We start from the raw sequence: 26,936 nt of genomic DNA, 5'->3' as shown, positions 1-26,936 counted from the left end.
ACTAATTATCGAATCGGATTTCTAATTTACCCCCTATTCATTCAAATATTGAGGTTTTGTACAGGTAAACGATACAAAATATTCTATGATATAAAACAATAAAAATCACAAGTGTTTTGTCTATTAACTTGACAATAAAAAAATGCATATAAATGTATGCTATACACCTGCAAATATGCAAGATAATCTTATCCCACAGACCATATTAAGTCCACAAAAAATGTAAACAAACCCACAAATTTGTTTTGGGGGGTTAAATTTTGGAATATGATAAACATTGCCGATATGAAAATGATATATGCTCAAGAAGTTGCCCCTTGGGTAGAGTAAAACATATCATTCATCCTTCCATCATCTGCACCGCGTATCTTTAGTAGGGTCGCATGGAGGCTGGAGCCCATCCCAGCTATCTTTGGGCAGTGGGCAGGGGACACTGGTTGCCAGCCAGTCGCAGGGGCACACAGGGACAGACAACTCACTCGCTCATTCACACCTGGGGACAACTTGGACCGGGATGCCGAGAAATGCATCCCTGCCGAGATTTGCATCCCCTAGCTACTATAAGATAGATACTTTATTCATCCCCGAAGGGAAATTCAAAAGTTATTTGTATACGGTAATGCACACCGTATACAAATCACTTTTGAGCAGGTAACATGCTTATTTTGCCCTTTTCTATTCAAATCGCTCGTATTGAAACTGTTATGCACTCTACCATAAAACTTATTTCAGCATAATAAGCTTTACGGTAGAGTGCATAACAGTTCTCAAAAGTGATTTATATACGGTTTGCATTACCTTTCGATTACATTAACAACAAATACAAAGACGGAATGGTTTAAGTTGTATTTCATTCCCAACAAATGCAAGACGAAGTGGTTTTTGTTATATGTTCGCAATTACATTCCCGAAAAGTGATATAAAAGTGAGATAAAACGAGGTAAAAGTGCTTATGGTAGCTAGGGAATGCAAATCTCGGCAGGGATGCATTTCTCGGCATAACACCGGCCAATTAACCTGACTTGCACGTTTTTGGAATGTGGAAGGAAACTGGAGTGCCCGGAGAAAACCCACACAAGCACAGAGAGAACATGCAAACTCTACACAGGGAGGCTTGATCAAATGGCCTGAGAACTAAGCCGCACACGCGCTAACCACTGCGCTGCCATGCTTCCCTGTTAAACATGTCATTATTACTATTTTTGTTTTTTTACTTTATTTTATACTTATTTTCTGATTGTTTTTCTCTGTATTTCTGTCTGTTCCCTTGAAAATTGTTAACTTTGTTTCATGATGAATTGGTCAAACACTACAAAGTTGAAACGTTCGTGTCAATTTTGTTTATAAATTATGCAATTTTCAAAATGTAGGATATAAAAAATGTAACATTAGCTTTTTTATAAAAACTGTCTTGGCACCCACTGCTGGACCAAAGCGGTACTGCAATTCTCAGTGTCACAATAAAATAGTGTGCACTCTTAAATTGCAGTGATAGAACGTTCTTGGTGGCTCATAAATCACGTAATACAACGAATCAATGATCTATTTGCCAACTCTTTTAATAGTCGATTTTGTTGATTCGTTGTTGCAGCATTCGCTGGAACCCATCCCAGCTATTTTAAGGCAGTGGGCAGAGGACACCCTGAATTGGTGGCCAGTCAGTCGGAAAGCACACAGAGACATACAACTAACTTGCGCATTCACGCCCCGGGACAATTTGGACCGGCCAATTAACCTGACATGCATATTTTCGAAATGTGGCCGGAAACCGTAGTGCCCGGAGGCCACCTGCGCATGCACGGAGAGAACATGCAAACTCCTTGACCTGTGGACCATGGGGCTGCGCTCATAATACATAAGTGAAAGCACAGATCAAATTTCAAATTAAAATGAAAGGCTAATAACAGCAGCACATATCCAAAAAATATGGTAATCTCAATAGGTCAGCCACATTATTGGGATTATTTTGCATCTGGCTCATACATGATCGAACCATCAAGTGAAACGCGACAAATCTCATAACTTATCAAGAGCATAGATCCCCGCAGTGTTGAAGAATCAATTTCCGACTTAGCAGCACAATGCACGTCGAAATTATCTATTTGATTTCTGCCATTGTTATTCTTAGAGTCAAGCAAAATTTCTAGATATGTTGCTCACCAGGAACTTGCTATGGAAAAAATATTTTTGTAAATTATAATATATAATTTACACATTTTTCAATTGGTATATATTTTTATACAACGACAGCCTTCAACTTAAAGCAAAGAAAGAAAAAAAGTTAAAGTGGGGGAATACATTTTGGGATTCTTCCACTAAAATGTGGTTTCGTGTAGGTATAGTTGGAACAATTTGTTTCCCCTCAGTTATGAATATTAGCTGCTCCACCCTCAACCAGCATTACCTGCCCCCTCGTCCCAGGCGACGCCTAGCCAGGCCTTGGCATTGTCGTGGGACAGTCAATGAGGTCAGACTGTATCGATACCGAGAGTGTGCAAGGCCACCCTCTGAGCTCGGGCACCACGGCCATGCTCCAACACGATCTTGGCGAGCCTGGAAAAGGGGGATATCAGTGCACATCAACACACAAGTCTCATAAAACATTCAAAAATGGCGACAATAAGTGTGACCCTTACAGCGTAATACTGGCAGCCAGCCTTCCTTCGAAAAGCGTAGGCGCCATCGGGGTCATTTTCCTCCTCGGCTTCTGAAGAGCCTGAGTGCAGCTGTGGACACCAGTTTAAAGATCTAAATGACTTCTGCTTTTTTTTTGCTGTGATTTCTACACAGCCTCTAGGTGGCAGGAAAGATCACCATTGGCAAACTAGTACCTGAGGATCTTCATCTGAGCTTGGGAAGTCGTACTGGTTAAGGTCCTTAACATTGAAGATTGCCGGACCGTGGTGATGCGCGGCTCCAGCTGAAAGCGGAAGAGCTTTCTGTTTCTTTTCATATTTCCTCTTCTGCCGAGGGACTTCTGTCTTTTCAGCCTTGAGAGTAGATGGTAAGATACAGGTTCAACTTGTGACTACAAACGCGGCCTTCAATTAGAATTTTATTGACCATGTCCTCACCTTGGATTTGTAATCTTTGTGGTCCATGTGGTATTGGTTGGTGAGTGGCACTAGTGGGATTATCTGAGGCCTCACCAATGCGCGCTCTGCCATGACTTCAGCCAACACCTCACCACCATAGTCTGACATAACGTTCCTAGAGAGTGAGATGGAAAGAAAAGAAATAAGCAAGAAAATAATGTGTTCATATGCATTACACTAAGGATGTAAACATACATTTCAAAATGCTGCTACTTTTTAAGACGCTTTACACACAATTTCATCATTTCAATATTGTGAGACACTTCTAAACATATTTAGGTTTCCAGTGCTTAAATGGACAGCGTGTAATATTTAGTGCTTCCTAGTGGTACAAAGAAATCTTTCATTCAGTAAAAAGAATGATTTGAATAATAGATGAACTATCATACAATTTTAATTTTTCATCAATATTCATAGGTCAAGAAATTAGTATTGCCATGTTGGTCTGGGATCTCGTTGCTACAGTGTGTTCATTTGACAGTTTATTATTGGCATTAGAAAATACAGTGCCATTTGGTGGTAAAATATTACAGTGTACCTTTTGTATTGATCAAATTCATATTTTTATAAAACTCTTACAAAGTGAAAAGTTTAAATAAGTTTTAAAATGTATGGTTGGCTCAAATGGCACTTTAAAATGTTTTATAAACACTTTTTTTGTATGTGGAACACCAATGGAAAATTGTCAAATTCGGACCATAGAAAGAAACGATCAAGTTGTGATTGGGAGACATTGACCAACTCTAGTGAATTGAAAGTGATTAGTTACAGTAGCAGTACTTGGATTCCTGAATGGCTTTTGATTACTTACCGCTTCTCGAAGATCTCCAGCGTGAGATGAAGAAGCTCTCTTTTGCTCTTTTCCCTCCTTTTGATCATTTCTAAAATAGTGACAGCCCGGCTCAGATCCCTGCGAAGTTTCAGCATCTTCTCATAGGAGGCCTCATCATTTTTGCGGTTCTGTTGGAAATACACATTTAGGATTCATTGATGTATTGTCAAAAAGGAAAAAAAAGTTATGAGCAGGAACACCCAAACCCACCTTTCTGGTTTGCATCTTCTCTGTGCGCCTCCGGAAAGCCACATACGGGTCGCTGGTGCTGGAGCCATCACGCTTCTCCTGCTTGATGATATTTATGAGCGAATATGCCTTGCTGTTTTTCCTCTTGCGACTCCAGTAGTCAAAAACTTCTTTGATGAGCTCGTCATCCTCCTTGAGCAGCAACTTGGCCTCGGGAAGACTCACCAGCTTTAGGGCAAACAAAGTGTTTTTCCCCCTTAGCCACTTCAGCATCGGTATGAGTACAAAAGCAAAAGTGTTTCAAATTACCAACCTGCTGCCCGCTGCCTTTCTCTAGCCGGTCAATCATTTCCTCAAACTGCAACAGGCTAATTTCCATCTTCTTTTTCAACTTGGAAACAAAGGCATCATCGTCCGAGTCCAGGTCGTAGTCTGGCTGCTCCGTGTCAAGGCTGAAAGCTTTAAAAGGAGAACAGCAATTGAAAATCAACAAGTACAGCAGTTTCATATTCCTCCTGAAATTCTTAATATTGAAGTGTCCTTCTGTTGATCTTTTTGACAGCAACTTTATGACAGAATGAAGATGGTAAGTATTCACCGTGGCCACAATTATAGTACGCAAGAAGGTTTTTAATGAAGCCTCAGACATTTGTTTATTTTGGGGCAGACCAGATGCACTTTAATTCCAGGTAATGAGACTGGCTATTTTGTCCTTTGTTTTGAGACTAATGGGATGCGGTTCAAATGCATGAAAAAAGAGCCATTTAGCAAAAATAGTAATAGGTCGGCAGTTTTGGCCTCCAGGTCAGCTCTACGGCAATTTTCGACCCAGATACGACATCTCTCCGGGTCTCTCGGAAAGCGAAAAAAGCCAAGTCCGACTGCGCACTTTTACGCGTACAGTTCGGGACCGCGCAAAAATTCGGCATGTTTCAAGCTAACTCGTTAGCGTTTAGCTCCTCAGTGGCTTTGCTTTGCCATTGCATTTTTGCTTGCATTAGTTTGGTCTAGATCAGGGGATGGTGTCATAAGAGACGGCTCAGCTAAAAAGTCTCTGTAGTGCGAAGTGGAAGGAGAAGAGGACGACGAGGTGAGCGGAGAAGATGAGGTAAAATTTTGGACTATTTGATAAAGTTTCAGGAGCGAGCAGAGAGAGTGGGAAAGGTGAGATGGCACAACATTCATTTGGACAGGTAACTTAAAATTAGTTTTACCTGGTTATATCAGTATCAGAAATTATTTTCCCCCCATTTTATTAACACTCCACTTATTGAAACATAAATATTTTGCTTGCTTGTTGTACATGATTCAATTGTTTGTTTGTTTGTACATGATTCAGATTGAATCGTTTCTTGTACATGATTCAATTGTTTGTTTGTTTGTACATGATTCAAATTGAATCGTTTCTCCGGCGCCGTCACGAATGGCAGCCACTCCAGCAGCTCCCGTGTTATTTTCGATTGTTCTCAGTTATTTTCGATTGTTCTCAGCTTAGGGATGCTGCTGGAAAAGTGAATTTCCCTTCGGGGATGAATAAAGTATCTATCTATCTATCTATCTATCTAATATTAATTTGAAAAAATACTTGCAAATGTGCTGTCAGAAAAATGTATTTGATAACATGATGCTTCCATTAAGCCAAACTAAAAGAATGAAAATGCATGCATACGTTGACACCAGAACGTGTAGGGTTCTATTACTCTTGCTTGCTAGTCAGTTCCAAAGTCAATATTTGCATTCATAAAACCTGCATATGTTTCAAGGGGAGCTGCAGTTGTTTTGTGTTTGAATTGCGCACAGTGGCCAAAGTTAGTTACATACGAGTAAATAGTATGAGTGGAGGACGATGGCATGCCATCATATGACAAGTGAGGAGGCACATATGCAATTTTAGGCAGTTTAAAAGCCCTTTGAACCCATTTCAGTTGATACAAACAAGCTGTAAGCCTTTTTTACTTTTACTCTTGCAGCAAGTATTGAAAATGACAGGACAAGTTCAGATTTTTTTTATCAACAATATTGGTAACTATGAGTTGCCACATTGAAAAAGTAGCAAATACACAAGGCATCTTCACAGATAAATTTCCTTTGCAGCAACAGACACAGCTGTGCTGTCATTTTACACAAACGCTATAAATGTCGTCTACAACAGAATTAGTAGCAAAAAAACAATTCGGAAAGGTGAGACAATGCTCGTAAAATACAGTATACAGCTAAACGTTTATTTGCCTAATGATGCCTTCATGTCAAAAACACACATCTTCATAAGAAAAAATTGCATTAAAGAATGTTTACGGTAAAAAAAAATGCAGAAATGCAAAAGTATTTTTAATTCTAAATGGATACAAATAATTTCTTACATGACAGTAACGATAGGCAATGTAATTGCACTGTGAAAAAACATGTTTACACAACATGGTTATGATGTATTTTATTGAAATACAAAGTGAAAGGATGAGTTGTGACTTTGGGTCATAAGTAGGTCATTTTCCAATTTCATTTTGACCTATTGCAGTACAAATGTACAATGAAATAATATGTAGCTGTGTAAACCGTGCCGTCTCTACATGTATGATTAATCAGTCCCCTTTCACACCAGCTTACACTACTTACGCTGTAAGTGAATGAGCTGCTTTGGCATCTTGTAATCTCCGGGGTATAATGACTCATAGTAGGTAATGTTGCTCTCTGCCTCTGGGACAGGGATGACCATATTATCCCTCTTTTCGCCATAGACCTGCTGTGCCGAGATGGCCCGTTGGAGGTGGTGTTCCTAAATACAGAAAAGTAGGCTTGTGTTAACATCAAAACACATCTCCACTACGCTAAGCCTGCAAGAGCAACGGACAGCCTGCTTTTTTTTCCGAGAACACAACAGTCTCCAAAAGTGGGCAGGATCATATTTACTTTAGTTTAGATTCTATAACATTCAAATCAAATGAATACAAACAGGAGCCCTGTGGAACAGATCTTGATCGAGAATTTTCCTATTCGCTTTACATTAAACAAAGAGATATATTTATTCAATAATCGCCATTTAAGAGGGAAATACAGGGGAGTGCTGAGGCGAGCACTAACCCACGAGGGAAAGGAGGCATGTCGATTACACTTTTATTCTGCATGATTCCTTCAAGTTTCTGCTGATTTTTATCCTCCTCAAAATGTTAAAAAAAACATACAAAAACAATCCAAAAAAGCCAAAAATGTATGACTTCACTGGGGAATAATATCGCCGTTTGCCAACGCACCGCAATTGCTGAATACAAAACTTGCCTTGACTTCTTGCACCCTAATAAAACGATTCAAACATCCAATAAAAAAATGAAGGAACTCGGCCGAGCATTTTGAAAGCAAAAATCACAAGACATGGCTACCTAGGAGCTGCAGCGGAACTTTATGAGATGGTTCGAGAGGGCAATTCCTTAGAACCCTTCAGTGCCCAAAAAGTAAAATGGAAAACACTGTATCAAAGTCGTAGAATGACTTGTCAGTTAGGCTTCGTTACATCAAGTACATTCCACAGAATCCAAGCGTGTAAAATACACAGACAATAATGCCGACAGATAAATAGAAATCCGCCTTAAACAGATCTGCTTTTTTGGACGTTGCTTTTTGTAATCCCTTCGTTTCGCCACACTTATTCTGTTTACAAATAATCAGACTATTCCCAATATGGTAGTTAGCGCTCCCCATTCGATTGACACGTTTTCCATGATGACGGTTTGTTAATGCTAGTTTTATTCATGCAAAGCGCAAAATTACATTTAACTTCCTCGTGTCTCACTTTTACGTTCACCTTATACTTTTTTATTGCCTTTTGAAATCAAATTGAAGACCAAGTCGACAAAAGATACCCCACAACTGAAACAAAAACAATATCTGACACAAAACATCATGCCTTGTACTCATTACAAGGCAAGGCTTTTAGCCACGACCATTTATTAACTTTGCACTTTCCCATTGTCCAAAGTAAATGTTTCCCTCCAAAGTTGCTAAGTGTACTATGGGTAGTTCTAAATGATGCGTCTGCTCTGAAAAGCCCGACTGAAACCACATCACCGTTTTAATAGCACTGGTTATTGTGGTCACGCGATGTTGCCAAACAAATATAAATCTGATTGATGTATTAACATTTTTTGGGGGATATAAGACATTTTAATGCCAATCAAGGCCTTATTTCTAGGATAATGAACCCAATGCCTTTTAAGACGTTTGAGAAATCTTCGGGAACCCGGGTTACAGTGGGGCCAGTTTTTAACTTAACAAAAACAGAACTTGTAACTGAAATGTTGGTGATTTAGGGTGGAGAAACATTTGATTTTTAGTTGCACCACTATCGGAGAGGAATAAATCCGAACAGATTCATTAACATCCTGATTACTTACTGATTACTAAGTACTTATGTAAAGTTGACAAGCAATATGTCGTGGTCAGGGGTGCAGCTAACATTTATATAAAAGTGGAGTGTCTTTTGAGGTGCCTTAGGGGTATATGGTGTAGTTATTTGAGTGATGGTGTGTTTGGCCAACCCAAATTTTTACAGTTTGGGGTTTAACGGCGCTGGCAAATAAAGGTGAGGCAAAGTTTGCAAGCAGCACGCTATGCCACACTAACTGAGGCGAAGAGAAAGCAAAAGTGAGGCTGCAGTTCCAGCCACTGCTACAGCTAGTCTAACAACTCACAAGCCACTCCTAATCACCTGGCAGGTAGGGCTGAACGATTAACCGAAATCTAATCGACATTGCGATGTGATGTAGTGCAATCTTGCGACGCTTCGTTTTATTCCCAAAGATTTATACACACAACTATAACAAAGCTCCCCAGAAAAGGGCGTTGTTTACTTACGTTTAACTCCTTAACAATCCTGTAAAATTCACATAAAATCTCAATCCAAGCAGTACACGAAGTAAATTGATTGCTGTTCATAAACCGTTAGGTGAATCTGGACGGATTTGGTCTCCTTTGAAAGGAAACACTCTCAAGTTTTGTCCCCAACTGAAATAGTTACAGCAAGTGCTATGAACATTGAGTAATCTAATTTAACACACACAGAAAAAGTAACTTTTTATTCTTGGCTGAATTTGTTTGTTTTGTAATCACATGCAAGATGAGTGTAGCATAGGCATCTTAGTTGAAAAATGGCTGTAACATGTCATGAACCCTAACTTGGTCTCAGGTCAAAGTTAATCACCATCTGAAAAACTAAAGTAAACATTAGTATTTTATACATTTTCCGAGAGTATGTCATGGCGTGACTGGTGACATCATACAGACACGTCTTTGCTTCTCAAAAGTCTTATGGTCCTGTCACAAGTATTACCCATGACTTAATAAGTGGGATAAAAAAAAAGACGCCACGGGATGTTATTATTTAAAAGCTTTAAAAATAAAAACAGTTGTCATACTGTCACATTCCAGGTATTCCTCATAAAACATGTTTATGACATGATGCCTTTAGTATTTTAATTTTTTTGCCAATTGCTAATTACCGACACCACTCATGGAAGAATGTATGTACCGGTAGGTCATGCATCCAAGGGTTAAGTACTTACAAAAATAACACATTTGGAACAGAAAATGCACCTTTCTTTTAAAATTGAAATTGCAATGCTGGTCTGAAAAAAATTGCAATTAGTTTTTTTTTCTAAATAATGCAGCCCTACTGGCTAGTCACCAACACCAGATCCATTACCCATTAAACTGATGACCTGGAGCAACAACTAGTGGAAAAACGCTGCATTCTTGACTCTTGTTATTTAATCATTGCAGAGACCTAGCGGTTACCTGATGCTAGAGTCCAGCTAGCCAGCCACTTTCTATATCAGTTTCTTACTCTGAAAGAAGCCCTCCCATTTATTTGTAATTTTGTGTAAATACAATTAAAACTATTTATTCAACTGCAATTCTTTATTCTGTTTTTATTTGTAGATCTAAAGTTGTTATTCTGTAATTCACATACTCTCAGTCGGTAATGACGTCATCTTGAGGTACGTCTGACCAACCCTCGTACCTACTAGGCACTTACATCAATTAAGGAACCACAATATAATGGCCAGCAGACAGCAACCCTAACAAAGCTCCCCAGAAGAGGGCACTGTTAAAGGTTAAAGCAAATCACTATGATTAAGTACTCCCGAAAACAAAACTATCACAGAAAATATTTTCTTTTAAAATCAAAAATTGCATATAAATTGCAAAACTAGTCTGAAAAATTACATTTTCACCAAAATTGCGTAGCTACTCAACGTTATATTAATAAAAATAAGGGAAATGGACCCAACTAGAATCACTCAATGGGGTGTGATATATAAAGCAAGAGTTTGAACAAGCTTTAGCCTAATTCTATAATACACACTGCACCTTAAAGACTTGAATATAGACAACAACATATAGTCAACAACTAATCCATAAAGTGCAAATACCTTTGGAAAAAGTGGTAGGACAAGAGTATCTTACATATTTGCAGGTGTATAGCATACATTTCTCTGTTGTTTTAATTGACTAACACTTGTACTTTTTATTGTTTTACATTACAGAATATTCTTTTGTTCTGTGCACTATTTTTATATCCTTACAAAAGTTTTTATTTATTTATTTAACAAGGCTAGAAATTATGTCTTTTGCAACTGAGACACTTTCCCTTGCTCCTATTTAGTTCATATAGAAAGTTTCAGGGTGCTATTCAAGTCGTATGCATCTTTTTATAAGAGTTATTGCGTTGCACAATTTTATTTTCTTCACTGTATGTTTTTGATTTAAGTGAAAGATTAGTCATGTTACTAGTGTTGGGATTCGAATTTAATTTACTGTAAAAAGGTTTCAGAGAGCTATTGAAGTTGTATTTGATTGTATAACAAATATTTGTGGGGTTTTTTTTTTTTGCATTATTAAAATTTTCTTCCGCCAATACTAAGCCTTTACAGCAAATGAATATCGGTTCCAAATATCGGTTATCGGGCTCCTCTCAATACTAATCATCTATTCATGTCCTGGAAAACCCATATATCAGTCAATCTAATATAAACCGAGAAACATTTTAATAAGAAATAAAAAGAAACAAGACACCTTTAAGCTTCAAATACTGAAGTAGTTATTTTGGACGTGGGTGCCATTTTCTGAGTTACAATAAACTGAAGTTCAATCTAAATATTTAGGAGAAAAAAAACACTCCAATAATCATTTAAAATAATTGTACCCCCCGAATGGAAATCGCGCTGTGGCGTGGAACGCCAACATCAAGGTGATGTGAGGCAGTTGTCCAGGCCTTTTTGCACGATGAACGAGAATGTTTGAAAACATTTTCACTGCTAGACCCAAGGTAGGTTTTCGGCACGAGTTCACGTTTTCTCACATGACATAGTTGGATGCTTTTGCAGTACTTTCCATCGTGACAGTTGAATTATCTGACAGACAATTGCCCCCACCCGTGCAAACCACACAGACTTTATATAAAAACGCACCGCCCCAAACGCCCAGTGTGCATTTGGTGAGGGTGTATTGGTGTCAATAAGATAAAACAAAGAAATCATGAACTTCTCTTTCTGCGCGGTCAGAAACAAAACAAGTTATGTTCGCGGCACGGGTGTTAGAAACATAACCGGGTAAGGTGAGGTTAATTTTAAAGTCAATTTTAAATCAGGTGCTTGGGTAAATTGATTTAGTAGGTGCCCATATAGTTTTTATATTTGTAAAAAGATATGGTTTTAGAGTGTCCTCTTTTTGTCTTCTTTTTTTTTTAACTCATCCTAGGCATGTTAAGAGCCATTAAGCAATCCCTGGACTAAACACATGTATGAAATTCTGGATCCTGTTAGCTGGATGGAGCTATGGCCGTAAGAGTTGCAGCTGCAAGTCTAACATAATTAAAAACGATAAGATTGAAGTTCAGTTTTTCTACAGAAACTAGTGAAGCGACAATAGCCACTTGTCATACAGACCCCTCTATGTCAGTTACAAACAATTCAAAACGAATAGCACAATAATATCCAAATAAGTGGAAATAGGAACACAGCAAATTTCTGGCACCAGAAATATCAAATCTTTGGCCGGAAAAGAAATAAAACTGGAAAAAAAGGCTTCCGACAAAGGATTTGATATTTCAAATTAAACTTCCGGCAAGCCATGCAAAGCAAGAGGTTGTTAAAAACACAACTGCATTGTTTTCATTTTGCAGAAGAGAAAGAGCACCACCAAAAGAAGAGCAATGCCAAGCTTCTCCCAGCAAGACCTTTTGTACATTTGTTCTTTTGCGCCCACATTTTTTTGGTTGCAGCTGGACGGTCTTTGACTAATCTTTACACTCCAATACCATGGAGCTAACTTAATAAAGTCCAGCACTCCTTCACATTGCATGTGAATATATTGCATTGAATTGTCTTTGTCAGTGATATCAACGTTGTGAATCATTGTATGCAACAAGCTTTGACAAAGTACTCCTAACATGAACATAAAATCAACATTTCAAAGAGAAAAAAAGATAAAGACTCAGGATAAAAGGCAGAAAGAATAAAACATTTACAACGTAGTGCTTGGGGACTGGCCCAAGTTATAATCTCATCTCATCATCAGCCGTACCGCTTATCCTCATTAGGGTCGCTGGAGCCCATCCCAGCCATCTGCGGGCAGTGGGCAGGGGACACCCTGAACTGGTTGCCAGCCAATTGCAGGGCACACAGGGACAGACAACTCATTCGCTCATTCACACCTAGGGACAATTTGGACCGGCCAATTCACCTGAAATGCATGTTTTCTTTTGGAACGTGGGAGGAAACCGGAGTGCCCGGAGGAAACCCACGCAAGCACGGGGAGAACATACAAACTCCGCACAGGAAGTCTGGAGCTGGATTTGAACCCGGGACAGGTTCCCATGACATGAACTGTGCCGCACAAGCGCTAACCACTGCGCCGCTGTGCTGCCCCCAAGTTATAATAATAGTGCAATATTTGTGAGTGGGAAAGAATAAAGCTTTACAGCTATAGTTTAATGAAAGTTAAATAACACAGCAGCAAAAAAAAGGAAGATAGTAGGGCTGCAACAAACTTTTAAACTGATAAATCAAAAAATTAATCAACCAACTTATCAATGACTCAGATTTCAAAAAGGCATTTTTAATTTCCTTCCATTTATTCAAATATTGAAGTTTTGGATGGGTAGAAAAATAGTGCACAAACGAATACAGTATACAGGGATCAGAATTTTCCGCGGATCCGCGGATTTCCGCTGTTTTTGAACCCCAAAGGCATTCCGACGTTTTCACTTTTTCTTTTGCGTAGCAAACAAATTCAAAATCCGACTGTCTCACTCTTTCCTTTATTGCTCTGGCGCACCCTGGCGGCCGTTAGAAAAATTGGCCGCATTGTCGCACAAGCTGCAGGGACTGAACTGCATTTGAATTTATCTTGCAGTATTTACAAAAAAAACAGTTATGTGGGCAAATTATTTTAATCTTCTAAAAATGTTACTTAAATGATAAATATAAGCATGGTTTTGGACAAGTAAATTGCCTAAAACCCAGGTTTGGGGGGGGGGGTGTGTTGTCGGTGGGTTGGTTTATTCCTGGACGCTGGCTATTTCAGCTGAAAATGAAAATCTCCATTCTGATCCCGGAGTATAGTGTAATATAAACAATATAAAAATCCAAGTGGCTGTCAATTAACTTTACAATAAAGAAAAAAATGAAAAAAGTTAAAACTTTCATGCCAATTCCGTTTGTAATGATGCAATGTTTAATAAAATAAAAAATATTTTTAAAAAAAGGTCTATGAGCGAAACAACGAATAGAGGATCTTATTATTTGCCAAAGCTTTTAATGATCCATTAAATTTTGCAGCACTAGAAGTCGGTAAAAAGTACACAAGGTATTTACATTTTCACACTTTTGGTCACTTGTTTAGTGTGGTGATGGCCCCGGGGAAGAAGCCGTCTCTGAGCCTGTTTGTCATTGTTTTGAAAGACCTGCAGTGGCTCCCAGATGGTAACAGGTCAAAGAGGTGGTGGTCGGGGTGGGAAGTGTCTTATAATGGTGATGGTGCTGCTGCAGTTCCCCAAGCCGACAACGCCTTTAGGACTGGGCAGAGAGCAACCGATTTTTGGGCAGTGTTGATTACATTCGGATTTCGTGTCTGCTGCAGTGCTCCCAGCCTACCACACAGTAGACCGTATGCCACAATGCTCTCCACTGTGGCTTTGTAGAAGGAAACCAGCGGAATGTGTGTTTTAGTGAGGAATTAAAATATTAATATGTCCAAAATGATTCAGCTGATTGTATTTGAACGCATATGAACAATACAAGAGCTACCTTAGAGAGATTTGGCTCAAACTTCCTAGTTGTATGCAATTATAGGTTATTGTTTTTCTCTTAACTGTTTAATCTCAACTCCGCATTATAATTTGTTTTGCAGGGCTAATTAACAAATTATCTTCATTACTTTCAAACCACGCATAGAGACCCATTAAAACCCCTTTACGGTGCTCAAGATTGATTTGTCAAAACTTAAACCACCATTTTTTTTGCTAAACAGCTAAACAGACAGCTAGCAACAAGCAATGTCCATTGATGCAGAGATGCTTTTTTGAGTAAATATTTGACACTGTTGGAAACAATGTTTCATCTGGAGGGACGAAAGCATGACCGACTTGGGTGCCGAGGAGCTTAACTTGTTTGGGTGTTTGGGTATTTGGGTAGGACATGGTCCAAAAATTTCTTTTGTGTGCGTGTGTTTTTTAATGCGTTTGTCTTGCTGTCGGTCACCCCTCTCGAGGGATATGACCAGGGCAGATAGGATTCACTACATCTGCCAGAGTGTAGTGAATCCTTAGTTACTATCATCATCGAATTCTTATGGCTGCAAGACAGCATCTTTGGTAAGCTACCTCCTTTTTTGTTGAAATAGTTTTCAGGTATCTTGTCTCAGACCGATAGGGATGTTTCTGTACATTTTTAAATGCATCTCTTGAATCCCAAGAGTATGAGCTTTCCAATGATATGTGGCATGACGCCATTATTGATGCAATATGATTTTTAGCCATATCAATAAATATTTACGCATCAATATTTTGAAGCTACCTCTAACAATTAAGAAATAAAAAATGTAGCAGAATATGAAATAACAATGGCCTGAAACTGAGCAACTTGCGCATTTCTTCAGTGGATGTGACTCATCCAAACCAAAGGCCCTTGATCACAATACCATTAACATGATAATGGCATACTCCTACTGGGAAACATGCAGTTTCCAGACTACAAATTCAATGAGGATTATGAAACACAAGTTTATTGAGGGCAACTGACAGTTACGGCATACTGAGGAGGATAGGAAAAAAAAATCACCAGAAATGTTTTCTGTTGAGTGTTTCAGACACGTGACGACCATTTGATTTCTTCACACTTGGCTTTAAAGTACAAACAAAGATTTTATTCCCGCTCAATTTTTTTTGAACAATTAAATGCTTGGACATCTTATCTGAAAAACATGTATGACAATAGCTTGAAGCCTTGACTAGTACTTTGTCAAATTTGATCACAATTTGAAAGTCTAAACATTGTTTTTTTTATCCATTTTTTTTCTAATGGTAGGTCGAGGCCATATGGATACCACCAGTTAACAGACCTAAAAACTTTACATTCATGTATTTTACTTTGTCCAATTTTGGACATTGTGAAAGAGTTGTCAGTCACTGATGTGCACACTTGTGCATAATAATCGCACGTTAAATTGCATCTTAGGTTGCATTTGTGCTGGGCTGCAGTCTAAGTGTGGCAAGGAAGCCTCCAGCCCTGCGTTTTCATATTCTTAACTATTCACTAAGGTCATTCTCACCAGCAATGCTAACCATATCAAAAAAGTCCCAGCAAGTGGCAAAACGTCTACATCCCTAAGAGGGCAAAAACGGGTTGATTTTCTTCCTCAACATTCCTGTAAAATTCGCCTGAAATCGAAGAATGGCTAACCAATGTCAATTATCACTTGAATCCGTCACCATTGGCCTAAGTTGTTCGGAGGTAAAGGAGTCGGGTCCTTTTAGGCAATGCGGGTTGTGGACCATAAAACAAAGCCTGGAATCAGGCGTAAAATATGTCAATCAGAAGTTTGAAGGATAACAACCTATAAAATAATTTTACTAGTCTGTTTATTTGCAAACTGTAATTATGAGGCTAAACAGACGACGAGCAACAAGGAAGGTCTATTGATGCAGAGATGCTTGAATTGCGTTTTTTTTTAATCCGTCAGCATGGCATTGTCATGTGTTTTGGAATAACTATTTTACACCGTTGGATTAACTAGACTCGCGCAGATATAAGTAGGCCATAGTTGCGTACTAACATCGAATGTGACGGTTGCAACACAACGTTTACCGTGAGCTTTTTTTTGGCGTGGGGTGGCGGGAGGGCTGATTGTAATGTTTTGGTGAGGAGTACATTTTTAAATTGTCAGTATAGCTGGAATCCAAAGAGGTTAAGATTTCCAGTCACATGTGGCATGACTTATTTCAGTGACTGGTGACATTGTTATTGACACCCATTTGCTTCTCAACAGTTCAGTGGTTAACTCATATTGTGATCGTCTCAAGTTAGGTGGTGATGGTTTTACCCCAGGGTGCCACTGTGACTTTGTCCAAGTATCCTTGAGCAAGGTACTTAACTCAAAAATTTACTGTATTTTGGTGCTTTGAAGAATCCTCTCGGACAAAAAAGTTCAACAGACGAAGTTAAACTATTGAGATATAAAATGCAAATAACACGAGAAAGATGATTCTGTTTTAGTACTTTGGGTAAGGTAACCAGTGTTTCCCATAGAATTGTGAGACCCTGGTCTCAGGCATGGGTCTCAAACCTAAGACCCGGGGGCAAATTGCGGCCCATGTGATGATAGTTTGAGGCCCCCACCTTAATATGCAAGTTTAAAAGAATGGTGGTATTATTTAGCGCATCTTTGAGGGTGAAAAGTTATTCATTAAAAAGAACAGTATTGATTAAAAAAAAAAATCCACGTTACAAGAGCTACCATATAATTTTCGAGTCAAGAGTCTGCCAAAATCAGCCTTTAAGCTCTTTTAACATGACATCAACTTGAACATGAACCACTACATTTAAAATTGTGGTGGGTCATAAAACTTACGAAACTTGTATTGTGAATGCTGGTTCGTCAGTCGTATAGAACGGCAGCATTTCAGTGGCAATTTACTGTCAGTAGTATCAGTAAGTGTGCTCTATTTTACACCGTCTTGTTTGTATGTTCTGACCCGTGTGTAAACCTCACGTTAATCAATTGGCTGCAACCCCTGGATTGTTTGCCCTTCTTCCTTTGCCGACATGGTGCCCGATGACATAATTTCCTCAACATTTCTGTCGAGGGTAGTCACAAAAAGGGTGGACAGAACCAAAAGGACAGTAATCGGGGATGTGGGAAATATTCGCAAGATAGAATCTGGTGCACTCCATGCCTCAATCTCAGTTCAATTCCCGCTGCATCCAATGTTATGAAGTTGGATCAGTGATATATTCCTACTCACTAATCAATGTGCAAAACAGGACTTTTTTGTTTTGTTTTTAGGTCAACCCCTACCCTAAGAGTACTTTTAATAACATTAACTTTATAATCTACCCTATATATAAATGTATATAAATACATATTACATAAATCTCTCTTACACACACGCACACACACGAGTATGTATATGTGTATATCTATATACAATCAAATAATATTTTGATTTGGGGGAGGGGGGGGGGGGGGTTTGGTTGGGTTGGTTTTGCTGTAGTCTGAAAAATATGATACATGAAAACCATGTGCCTGCCAGGCCACGTACGAGCAAAACTTGCAAACACACTCAGTCAGTACAGCAAAAGAGTCCCCTTTAAAATCACTGAGAAATACTAAGAATAGCTATGTGTTCAGGGATCAGAATGGAGATTTTCATTTTCAGCTGAAATAGCCAGGGTCCAGGAATAAAGCAGGGCGGAGCCCAAAAAGATGAAAAAAGATTGGACCAAACCAAGATAAATTATATTTTTTGAAATTCTATTTATTGTTTTATCATTTGCAAGATGCTGGCATTAAACATATCTTCTTTTGGTGTCCCGGTCATCAAGCACATGAAGCATGTAGGCGACATCAGACAGTGGTAGAAGATTAGCATAGCACAAAAGAAGTAAATTATTTTGACAGAGGAGACAAACCAAAGTTATGGGCTTGAAATAAGGAGACAGATCTTACAAGCAGAGGGCAGTCCATATACAGACGCTCCCCTACTTACGACCGGCTTACGAAAAACGGTAGATACGAACATTTTCTTCTGGATGTCGGAAAATATCCGGACATTGCTGTATGTTAGGGGCACACAATACAAAATCTTTTTCTGAATACAGGACATGACTGCAGTGCTACTTTCCGCCGTGTGGTGCTGTGAGGTCACACAGCATCCACCCGAAAGTAAAAAAATCCGCTTCCTCTTCCTAATTCATGTGTAAATATCTTTCCTTTACCTGCTCGTAATCCCACCGCTGCCACCAATGTACCATGTCGTTTTGTGGTGGTAATGGATTGCTCCTCAATCATAAAAAATACTCTAACACTTACGGTCTTTTTGGAGGGAGACCACCGTCAGCACACGTTTATTGTAAATACACAGAACTCTCCTAAACTAAACGCTCACGCTCCCCTACACTCTCGCACCAACTCTCGTGACATTAGTCACCCTACCGACATCATTCATGCGCACCTTACATACAACACAGACACTATATCCAGCGTGCTAAGATCTTTGACATCTTTATTGTTTAATATCTTGTGCATCCATTCAATATGGTTAATGTAAAGTGTAGCGCATCCCCCAAAAGTTAAACTAAACTTTATTTATCTCTAAGAGTATATCATTTTATAAAACATTTATTTTTATTAAAAAAAAACAAAAACAAAAAAAAAAAACAAATTCAACTCACAAACGATCGTCCAGAATCTTCTTTGTAAGTAGGACATCTAACTGATTGTATTACGCGATACATTGCTACAGAAATGCTGCCATCTAATACACAATTTTACGCGCTAAAATCAAAAGGCCACTTTTGGAAATGCCTAAACATACCTTTGGAAAAATGTATAAAATAAAATATTTACTATTTCAGATTGTAATCAAATTTGACATGTTACCAGGTATGGCTTCAAGCTATTGTCTCACCTGCTTTCCAAAACAGGCCCTTTGTTGAGGGAAAAATTCAGGCAAGAATGAAGACCTTTTCCTGTGTGTTGAACTCTGATGAATCAATTTTAGTAGAACGTGCAGTGATTATTTCAGTCTGGGACAAAATTTACTTAGGGGATGTCTTGGATTTGAGGCAACATTTTCCAGATTAAGGGGTTAAATTGTTCGTTTTTGAAGTGAAACGATGGAATTGATAGCTTTCACATTGGTTACCTAACTTGACCGTGTTGAACCTGTTATTTCTAGGAAAGGCTTCGTTTTCGTATTTGTAATTAACTGCCATCCAGATTGTAGCATTCTTGTGAGATCTGAAAATATTGTAGCTTTTTTTTTTTTCAACCATAGATCATACCATTGCAGATAGGTGTCAAAACTCTTTACAGGGGAATGAAGCCTATACTAAAAAGATACTAGCTCCTGGAAAAAGTTATACTCTTAACCGATTTTTACAAAACAGACGCCGCCCCGCTTACGAACAAGATAAGTTCCGGACGATCGTACGTAAGTTGAATTTGTTCGTATGTTGCTTCAGTGCTATATTTTGTATGGAATGTATATTTAAGGTTCATACAAGTATGTTCAGGGATGTGATTTGACCAAAGTGAAATTATCTGAAAATTAGGCGGGGGTCTGGGGGCCGCGGGCACCCAGCTAGGTCCAGGGCAGTGCCCTGGTGGGGGGACAGGTGGGGCGAAGCCCCCCGGAGCTCATGGGATTTCCGTGTTTTTAAGTACTTTCAATGCACTCAGATGACAAAGAAATAGACAAAACAACAGCATAAATTTTCAATGTATTTTGAACTATCCCATATAAAATTACAGTTTAAGTCAACTCAAAATCAGTCACATTAAAAAACATTGGACTGCCTTTGCTTTTAAAAACTATCACTGAGAATATCATCATATCTAACTCATGTGATTACTAAGTTAACACATAAATCATGTTGAAGAGTTCAAATTTCATGAACAAATAATTGTATCATGACCAAATGAAAAGTAACTCATATTAGAACATGCCACAAATGTCTTTGTTATAGCAGAAGATGTTATCTATAAATGAAAGTACTGTAGTGGGTTGTACATAATTCACCCACAGAACCATTGTTTAGTTAGCGAGTTCCTAGGGGGACTCTTAATTCTGCCGGTTCTAGCCACTCTCGTGTTTGTTTTGTTATTGCCAGTTTAAATGTCATTAAAGCAGCTTTCGTTGGCACCTTTGTTTGACACTCCGCCTACGACTCCCGTCTCTGCTCGCTACATTGGATCACGTCGGGGTCACCAACATTTGTAGATAATTCCTTCTCTAACCGGTCCGATCGAAACTTGTTTTTTACGATCTTAGCAATTTCTTTAACTCGCGGAGCATCTTTGCGTTCGATCTCGGACAGCTTTCTTTAAACACTCGGCAAAAACGTGTGAGAAATGAACAATGGCATACTCCTACGCCTTTATAACAAGCGCGTTTATTGGTCAACACGGAGACTTCAACCAATCGCAAGTACGTTTCATTTCAGTTACGGAAACACTAAAATGGAATGCTGTCGAGACGAAATCGTTTTTTTTTACCAATTAAAAAATCGGAAATTTTAAAATGTTATTTTTGGAGATGGAAAAAGCGGAATTCCGCGAATTAGCGGAAAAATCACATCCCTGTATGTTTAAGGCTTGCATAAGTAACCTGGATCGTTTTGAAAGTGAAAAATAAACTAATGAAATAATATGCTCTGTAGCGTTACAAAGCAGGCTGAATGATAAAGCATAGTACTTAAAAACAAAGCTACACATAAGGCGTTGACAAGCTGTGGTCTGTGAAGCCCTTTGAGACTCCTTGTGATTAAGGGTTATACAAATAAACATGACTTGATTTAAAATGTAGGGAAGGGCCATTGTACACAGCTTCACCGGAAGTGATGTTCTTCACTTCTGGTTTCTGGTAAACGAAGCAGATTATTTGCATAGCATGTCGCCATGGGAACACAATTGTTCTACTTTAACCGGAGGTGGCGTGACAATCTCGCACCAGGATACAGCCCTAAAACTAACATTCAATTAATAAAAACAAAAAAAAGTGTCCCTAGTTGTCAATAGGAGGACAATATGTCAATATGGCCAAGTGTAACGTACAGTAAGATTTGCGCTTGCTTTGCAGAGTCCATGGCGATCGACGGAAAAGCTATGGAAAACCTTAAAGCCCCCGAAGTGTACCAGTTTCTTCGCAGCAGCAAAGCCGGATGTGTGCTAGTACACAGACACCTTGCTTTGTGTATATGAAAGCTAACATCAAGCCTAGCCAGTGTTTGAACAATTCTCAGCATAGTGGCTGGGTTTTGCTCAACTAAGATGGAGATGTGCAGACCACTGTTTGCAGGTGTGTTGCTGGACTGGGACAATCATGCTGTCATGCAGCTGCGATAATGTGGAAGGTAAGCATACGTTTAGCATTGCGTGCAAAAACATAGTAGTAGAAAACAGCAGATAGGTGTTCAGGCTAGGAGTATGCTATTGTGAACAATAGTCTTTCGAGCCTTGATTGCAAAGATTAGTCAGAGATTTCTGGCTTGAAATAGCATTAAATGTACTGTAATATGTCTTTGAGAGCAGAAAAAACTAATTCGATTTTAATTCCGACATGATTTTCACTAATCTTGTGAGCTGTAAGTGAACAGGCAAATTATGATGTAGAGGTACTAAATTATGGGACTCTGTGAACTGATTTTTTGTGTACCCTGTGATCTTCATACTTTTTAGGTGGAAAATGCTGTGAGGCAGGGGAAAACACGACTTGATTGCACAGACAGATAGAATATGTGGAATGCTGGTTCTAGAAGAAACGCAAGTCAAAGGAAGATGAAAGATGTCCAATTCAGATGGCACTACAGAAAGAAAATCCATCAGCCATCAATTTCATAGTCATCTTCAGCATCCTCTGCCACTCCACGTCCAAGACAAGACGCCAGACTCTTTGGGACTGATGAAGAGTGTACTAGCTTCACCAATGGCAGGACTTTTTACATGCCCGGGTACTAGCCTCCTGCAGCCTAGCCTTAATACTGATCCCTCTTCCTCCACCCTTGCATCAACTGTCCCACAATGACCACCTCACACCACTGTTGTGTGCTAAATGTCGAATATTCCATGTCAACAACATAAAGATATCCAAGGCCCAGATGGAGAAAATTGAAAAGCTTACAAAAGCACAAAGCAAAGTACAGGTATGTTGGATCAATAAGATACATTGATTTTGTCCTCACACATATTTCACAATTTCAAAAAGCACCTACATAGCAAGAAAACTTTTCCAACGGTGTGCAGGTGTATACATATCATATAAATTATATTTATTTTTATGTATATGTGTATAAAAAAACAAGTGACAATGTAACAGCTTAGTGACTGATCCTTTTTTGATCCCTTACAGATCTGGCATGATATGCTTACAGTGCGACTTAAAGCACAGCCAAAAAGGTGCCAGTTATCTCAACCACCAGACCAGACAAGTTCCTTTCCAAGCATCTGTACCCAACTTTGGTCAGACATTAAGACATCACTGAACTCTTACATAAGTTATGAAATCTACACTTTGTGTACCTACTAAAGCTTTCTATTGCAATACTTGTAGAATCGCAATTAACGAGAATCATGATATAAATCGAAATAGCACTTTACTATTGTGGTACAATCGAATCGTGAGCAAAGAATATAAACACACCCCTAGAACTTGGAAACTGAGCTAGACATGACCAAAACTGTCTGTTAACTTTGTTGCAGACTCGTACCAGTCATTAGTATATTCAAATTACTTTCCAAGATAATTTAACAGTCTTTGACTTCCTGAGCTCATGATCATGTGAAGCAGACCAGCACCCGAGCAAGCCAGTCACCATATTGGATTATACGTTAAACTAGTCAAAAAGGGTGAGTGTTATATGGCAAGTTTATAGTTTTTGCGGGGAATGCCTAGGCATTGTGTCGCAGGCAGGTGCAGCAATGGTAAAACAAAAAAGTGAACAGCTTAAATGGCGCGAACTAGCAAAAACAAAAAACAGACCGCTAACAGGGGCTAAACCAGGCAGAACAGGGCAGGCTAGCTGGCTAATAAAAATGGCTAACCGGGACCAATCGTCGGAAAAACAGGAGACTGGCTTACTGGAAACATGCCGTAAGCAGCCAGGATGACCGAGATCCAGTGAAAAAAAAAGGTTACGGCAAAAAAAAAATGAACCCAGCCAGCTCGCCAACTGCTAACAGGGCTAACCTAGAAAAAACAAAACTAGTCTTCGAGAGCCGGCACGCTAACAGGGAGCTGGCTATGTGGACGATATTATATTAATTGCAACAACAAAAAGAATAGTCACAATCACATACCCGAAAGTGGGTGAACTCAAAAAAGGAACCCACGTTATACACGACTGCAGGTAAACTTACAGCACAAAGCTTGAGATGATCAAAGCATGCGACTCAGACAAAACAATCAGAGTCCGCCAGTGACACAGTAAGCAAAGTTCCGATTACCCCGATGTGGTAATGGGTGCTATGCGTCTGTGTTTACTACAAACGCCTTTTGTTTTTCAATAGGGCGCGCTTTTTTGGTTCTCGTTGTCATCTGGTGACGTCACACGTTTAAGGGATATGGGATCCAACTGTCTACTTTGAAAATTCCTTGAGATCCATGGCGCATTGGACTATTTTGAAACATCTGCACGATTGTAGGGAGAAACACTACAAATTCTGTGCCTATTGAAAAAAAGGGTCTTTTGTAGTCCCTTTAAAGCATCACCACAGACATTGATGATTTTCTGCAGCACGGGGTTTTGAAAATAAAAATGAATATGAAAGATCTTGATTTGAATTTGACAGGATAAATATTTTTACAGTTGTTTTTCTTTTAGCGACTCCGTTTTACAGTGTTAACTGCAAATAGTGGCATTAAAGGACCACATCTGTTATGTTGACATTTCAGTCAATGATATTTTGTGGCTGTAAACCTCCAGGCTGTACATGCCTCAGGCAAACAGCAGGAAATTGTGCCCCTACGACTAAAGTGAAATAGGGGAGAAACCTGTTGCAAAAAGTACAAATTAAGTTCTCATTGTTTCAATTGAATTAAATGTCATCTTCCGGACTAACCGACACAGACTGAGGTGCATTGTTTGAACATCACTTATGGCTTATTGTCCCAGAAGCGGACGATTTAAATTGCTTAATTTTTAGGAAAGAAAATTAAATCAAAATCAATTATAGAGAATCGAAATACTTGTAGAATTGCAATTATCGAATTGGCACCTTACTATTGTGGTACAATCAAATCGGGACCAAAGCTAATCGTCCAACCACTATTCCGTAGAACCACCCTTAAAGAGACATTTACCCACATTTTTTGCACTATGCAGTAGCATCAGCATACCATGCATATATTTTACAAGCAAAACCAAAAGTGCCCACCTGCCTTGTACTGAACCCTGCACAGATTGACAGCAACAGTAGGACTTTTCCAATCCACATAACTTAAGATTGGTATTTGAGAAGCACAAATGATTTGGCGACAAGGAAGCTGGGCCCAATTCATAGCAGTTAACAAGCTTATGAAACGTGTTACTTATGTGATAAGCAAGGTTAGTCACACACATCTGCGAGAACTACACAGACTTTTTCAGCATGCACAAATGACCACGTCAATCAAACTTTAGGCCCTCAGAGAATTTTATCACTATGTGATTAAGCCTAAGTGGGCAGTTCCAGTGAAGTGGTTGTACTTGTGTCACTTGTATGAAAATGATGTTTATGAAGAACTTAGCTTCCCCAAATGGGAATATTTTTGCCGTTTGTATTTTAATCTTTATTCAATTTATCCAAAACTCACATATAATTTCATGATATACACCAAACTACATGAAAAAGATACCAAAATTTATAAATATTAACATACTACACACCGTGTAAAAATACACTACATTTTAACATTCAGGATATGCAAATTTTTTAACTTTTTTCCTAAATGCACTGCAGACAGTTTTGGACTCTTGGCAGAAAACTTGAACGAAAAAATCTGCTCAAAACGCCCCTTTTATTTTTACGCCATTATGTGACTGCTTTTCATTCATCAGAAATGTTAAATAATAAAATCTTAGTTAATTAGTGTTAAGATGACACTACTTCTTAGGTATTGTTTGCTCTTTTCATTAAATTAATTTACGATATACTTTAAATTTTCCTCGCAGCTAGCCATTGTTCATTTTTAACTAATAAAGAGGAAGCTAAGTCACTGTTTTGTTATGCATTCTAGGACATAGACAAAGCAATGAAATGAAACTTTCATTCCAAAATGATGAGTGGGCACAACTTGAAGTTGTGATTAAGGGCTATACAATAAACATGACTTGACTATCAGTACAGTACACCAGGCAGTTAGCAGACACTCAAGAGTGAATTGATAGAGGGAATTTTTAATAGATCTGACAGATAGCACTGAGCCACACCCACCATGGTTATGGTCTTCATGTATCACATGTGGAGCATATAGGGCGATGGAAACAAAAGCGAGCGAATCTTAAGCCACTGTTCCTGATTGAATAATAAGGAATAAATGATACAACTATGCTAACTTATCTCACAAGACATTAGAAATGTGCTTCAATTATATACAAAGTTATATTCATGGGATCAACGTGTCCAACGTTGCTAATAAACTTGTGAAGTTGGCAATCTTTGAGATCAGCACCGTACCAACTTCACATGGAAATTGTTTCAGATTTGTCAGCTCTGACTGACTCTTATTGCAAATGTAAAGCAGGGTATGCAAACTTTAAATGTTTTCACTTCTAACAGACCTCATTTCTTGACACATCTAATGCTATAAAAGAAGCTATTTTTTTCTTTAGGCTTCCTTTGCAGATACTTTTATAAGTTCATAGCCTATAACAAAACAAGTCATTCCGGAATTGTTTAAGACGTGTCCAAAGATACCATTTGATAGTAATATACCAAACTAAAGAGGCAGGAATGAGCTGCACGTAATGCTGTGCCACTGATCGAGTGCTATGTTATAACCCACCGAACATCAATTTGAAAAAAATAAAAATAAAACAATTACTGTACAAGAAAAAAACTCAGTTCCGGTTTCCATCAATCATCTTCACGTCGAGTTGAACATGAGTGTGACAGCATGACTTTATCCACCTCAAACACTTCTCCAAATTATTTTTTGGCTGAGGAAAAGGGACAAACCTCATCCCTGGTAATCATTACAGATAACTCTAAAAAGTGTTGCAAGTGCTTCAGACAAACCGTTGAACAATTTTTATAGAAAACACTACTTTAAAATGTTTCAGGTTACAAAGCTACTCGCAGAACTAAATAACTTGTAAGTTGAGGTACCACTGTACAAGCGTGTGGATCACATGTGATACAAAGATGGACAGCCTAAATCGGCAACCCTCACCGGCTGTTGTCATCCTCACGTTCTGATTGGCTGAGAACAAGTGCCGTCGGAGCTATTAATTATCTAAGTGCACACAAACTGGAAGAAAATAAATTAGTGAGTCAAATTAAGATGAACTAGCAAAAAAAATAATATACAATTCAGAAGATGATCTAATATTGTTAATAAGGGTGTACAAAAT

General features: G+C 38.7%; 1 protein-coding gene across 3 annotated transcripts in view; it reads right to left on the bottom strand.

Annotated features, from left to right (window-relative positions):
* The window catches only part of epc1b (enhancer of polycomb 1b), a 39,194-nt gene that overhangs the window by 4,450 nt on the left and 7,808 nt on the right, over positions 1–26,936 (bottom strand). For all 3 annotated transcript variants that reach the window (XM_088336143.1, XM_088336151.1, XM_088336134.1), the window contains 8 exons: positions 6,730–6,889; positions 4,430–4,575; positions 4,138–4,344; positions 3,907–4,055; positions 3,075–3,210; positions 2,832–2,990; positions 2,637–2,726; positions 2,405–2,553 (listed from right to left, as the gene is read on the bottom strand). In XM_088336143.1, coding sequence (XP_088192269.1) covers positions 2,405–2,553; positions 2,637–2,726; positions 2,832–2,990; positions 3,075–3,210; positions 3,907–4,055; positions 4,138–4,344; positions 4,430–4,575; positions 6,730–6,889 — 1,196 coding nt within the window. The remainder of the gene's footprint in view (positions 1–2,404; positions 2,554–2,636; positions 2,727–2,831; positions 2,991–3,074; positions 3,211–3,906; positions 4,056–4,137; positions 4,345–4,429; positions 4,576–6,729; positions 6,890–26,936) is intronic.

This window comes from Urocampus carinirostris, chromosome 1 (assembly GCF_059441175.1).
Source record: "Urocampus carinirostris isolate Australia breed hairy pipefish chromosome 1, RoL_Ucar_1.0, whole genome shotgun sequence".
In the NCBI taxonomy this organism is placed as follows: Eukaryota; Metazoa; Chordata; class Actinopteri; order Syngnathiformes; family Syngnathidae; genus Urocampus; species Urocampus carinirostris.
Note: the sequence above shows the minus strand (reverse complement) of the source record. Positions and strands in the feature narration are given on the sequence as shown.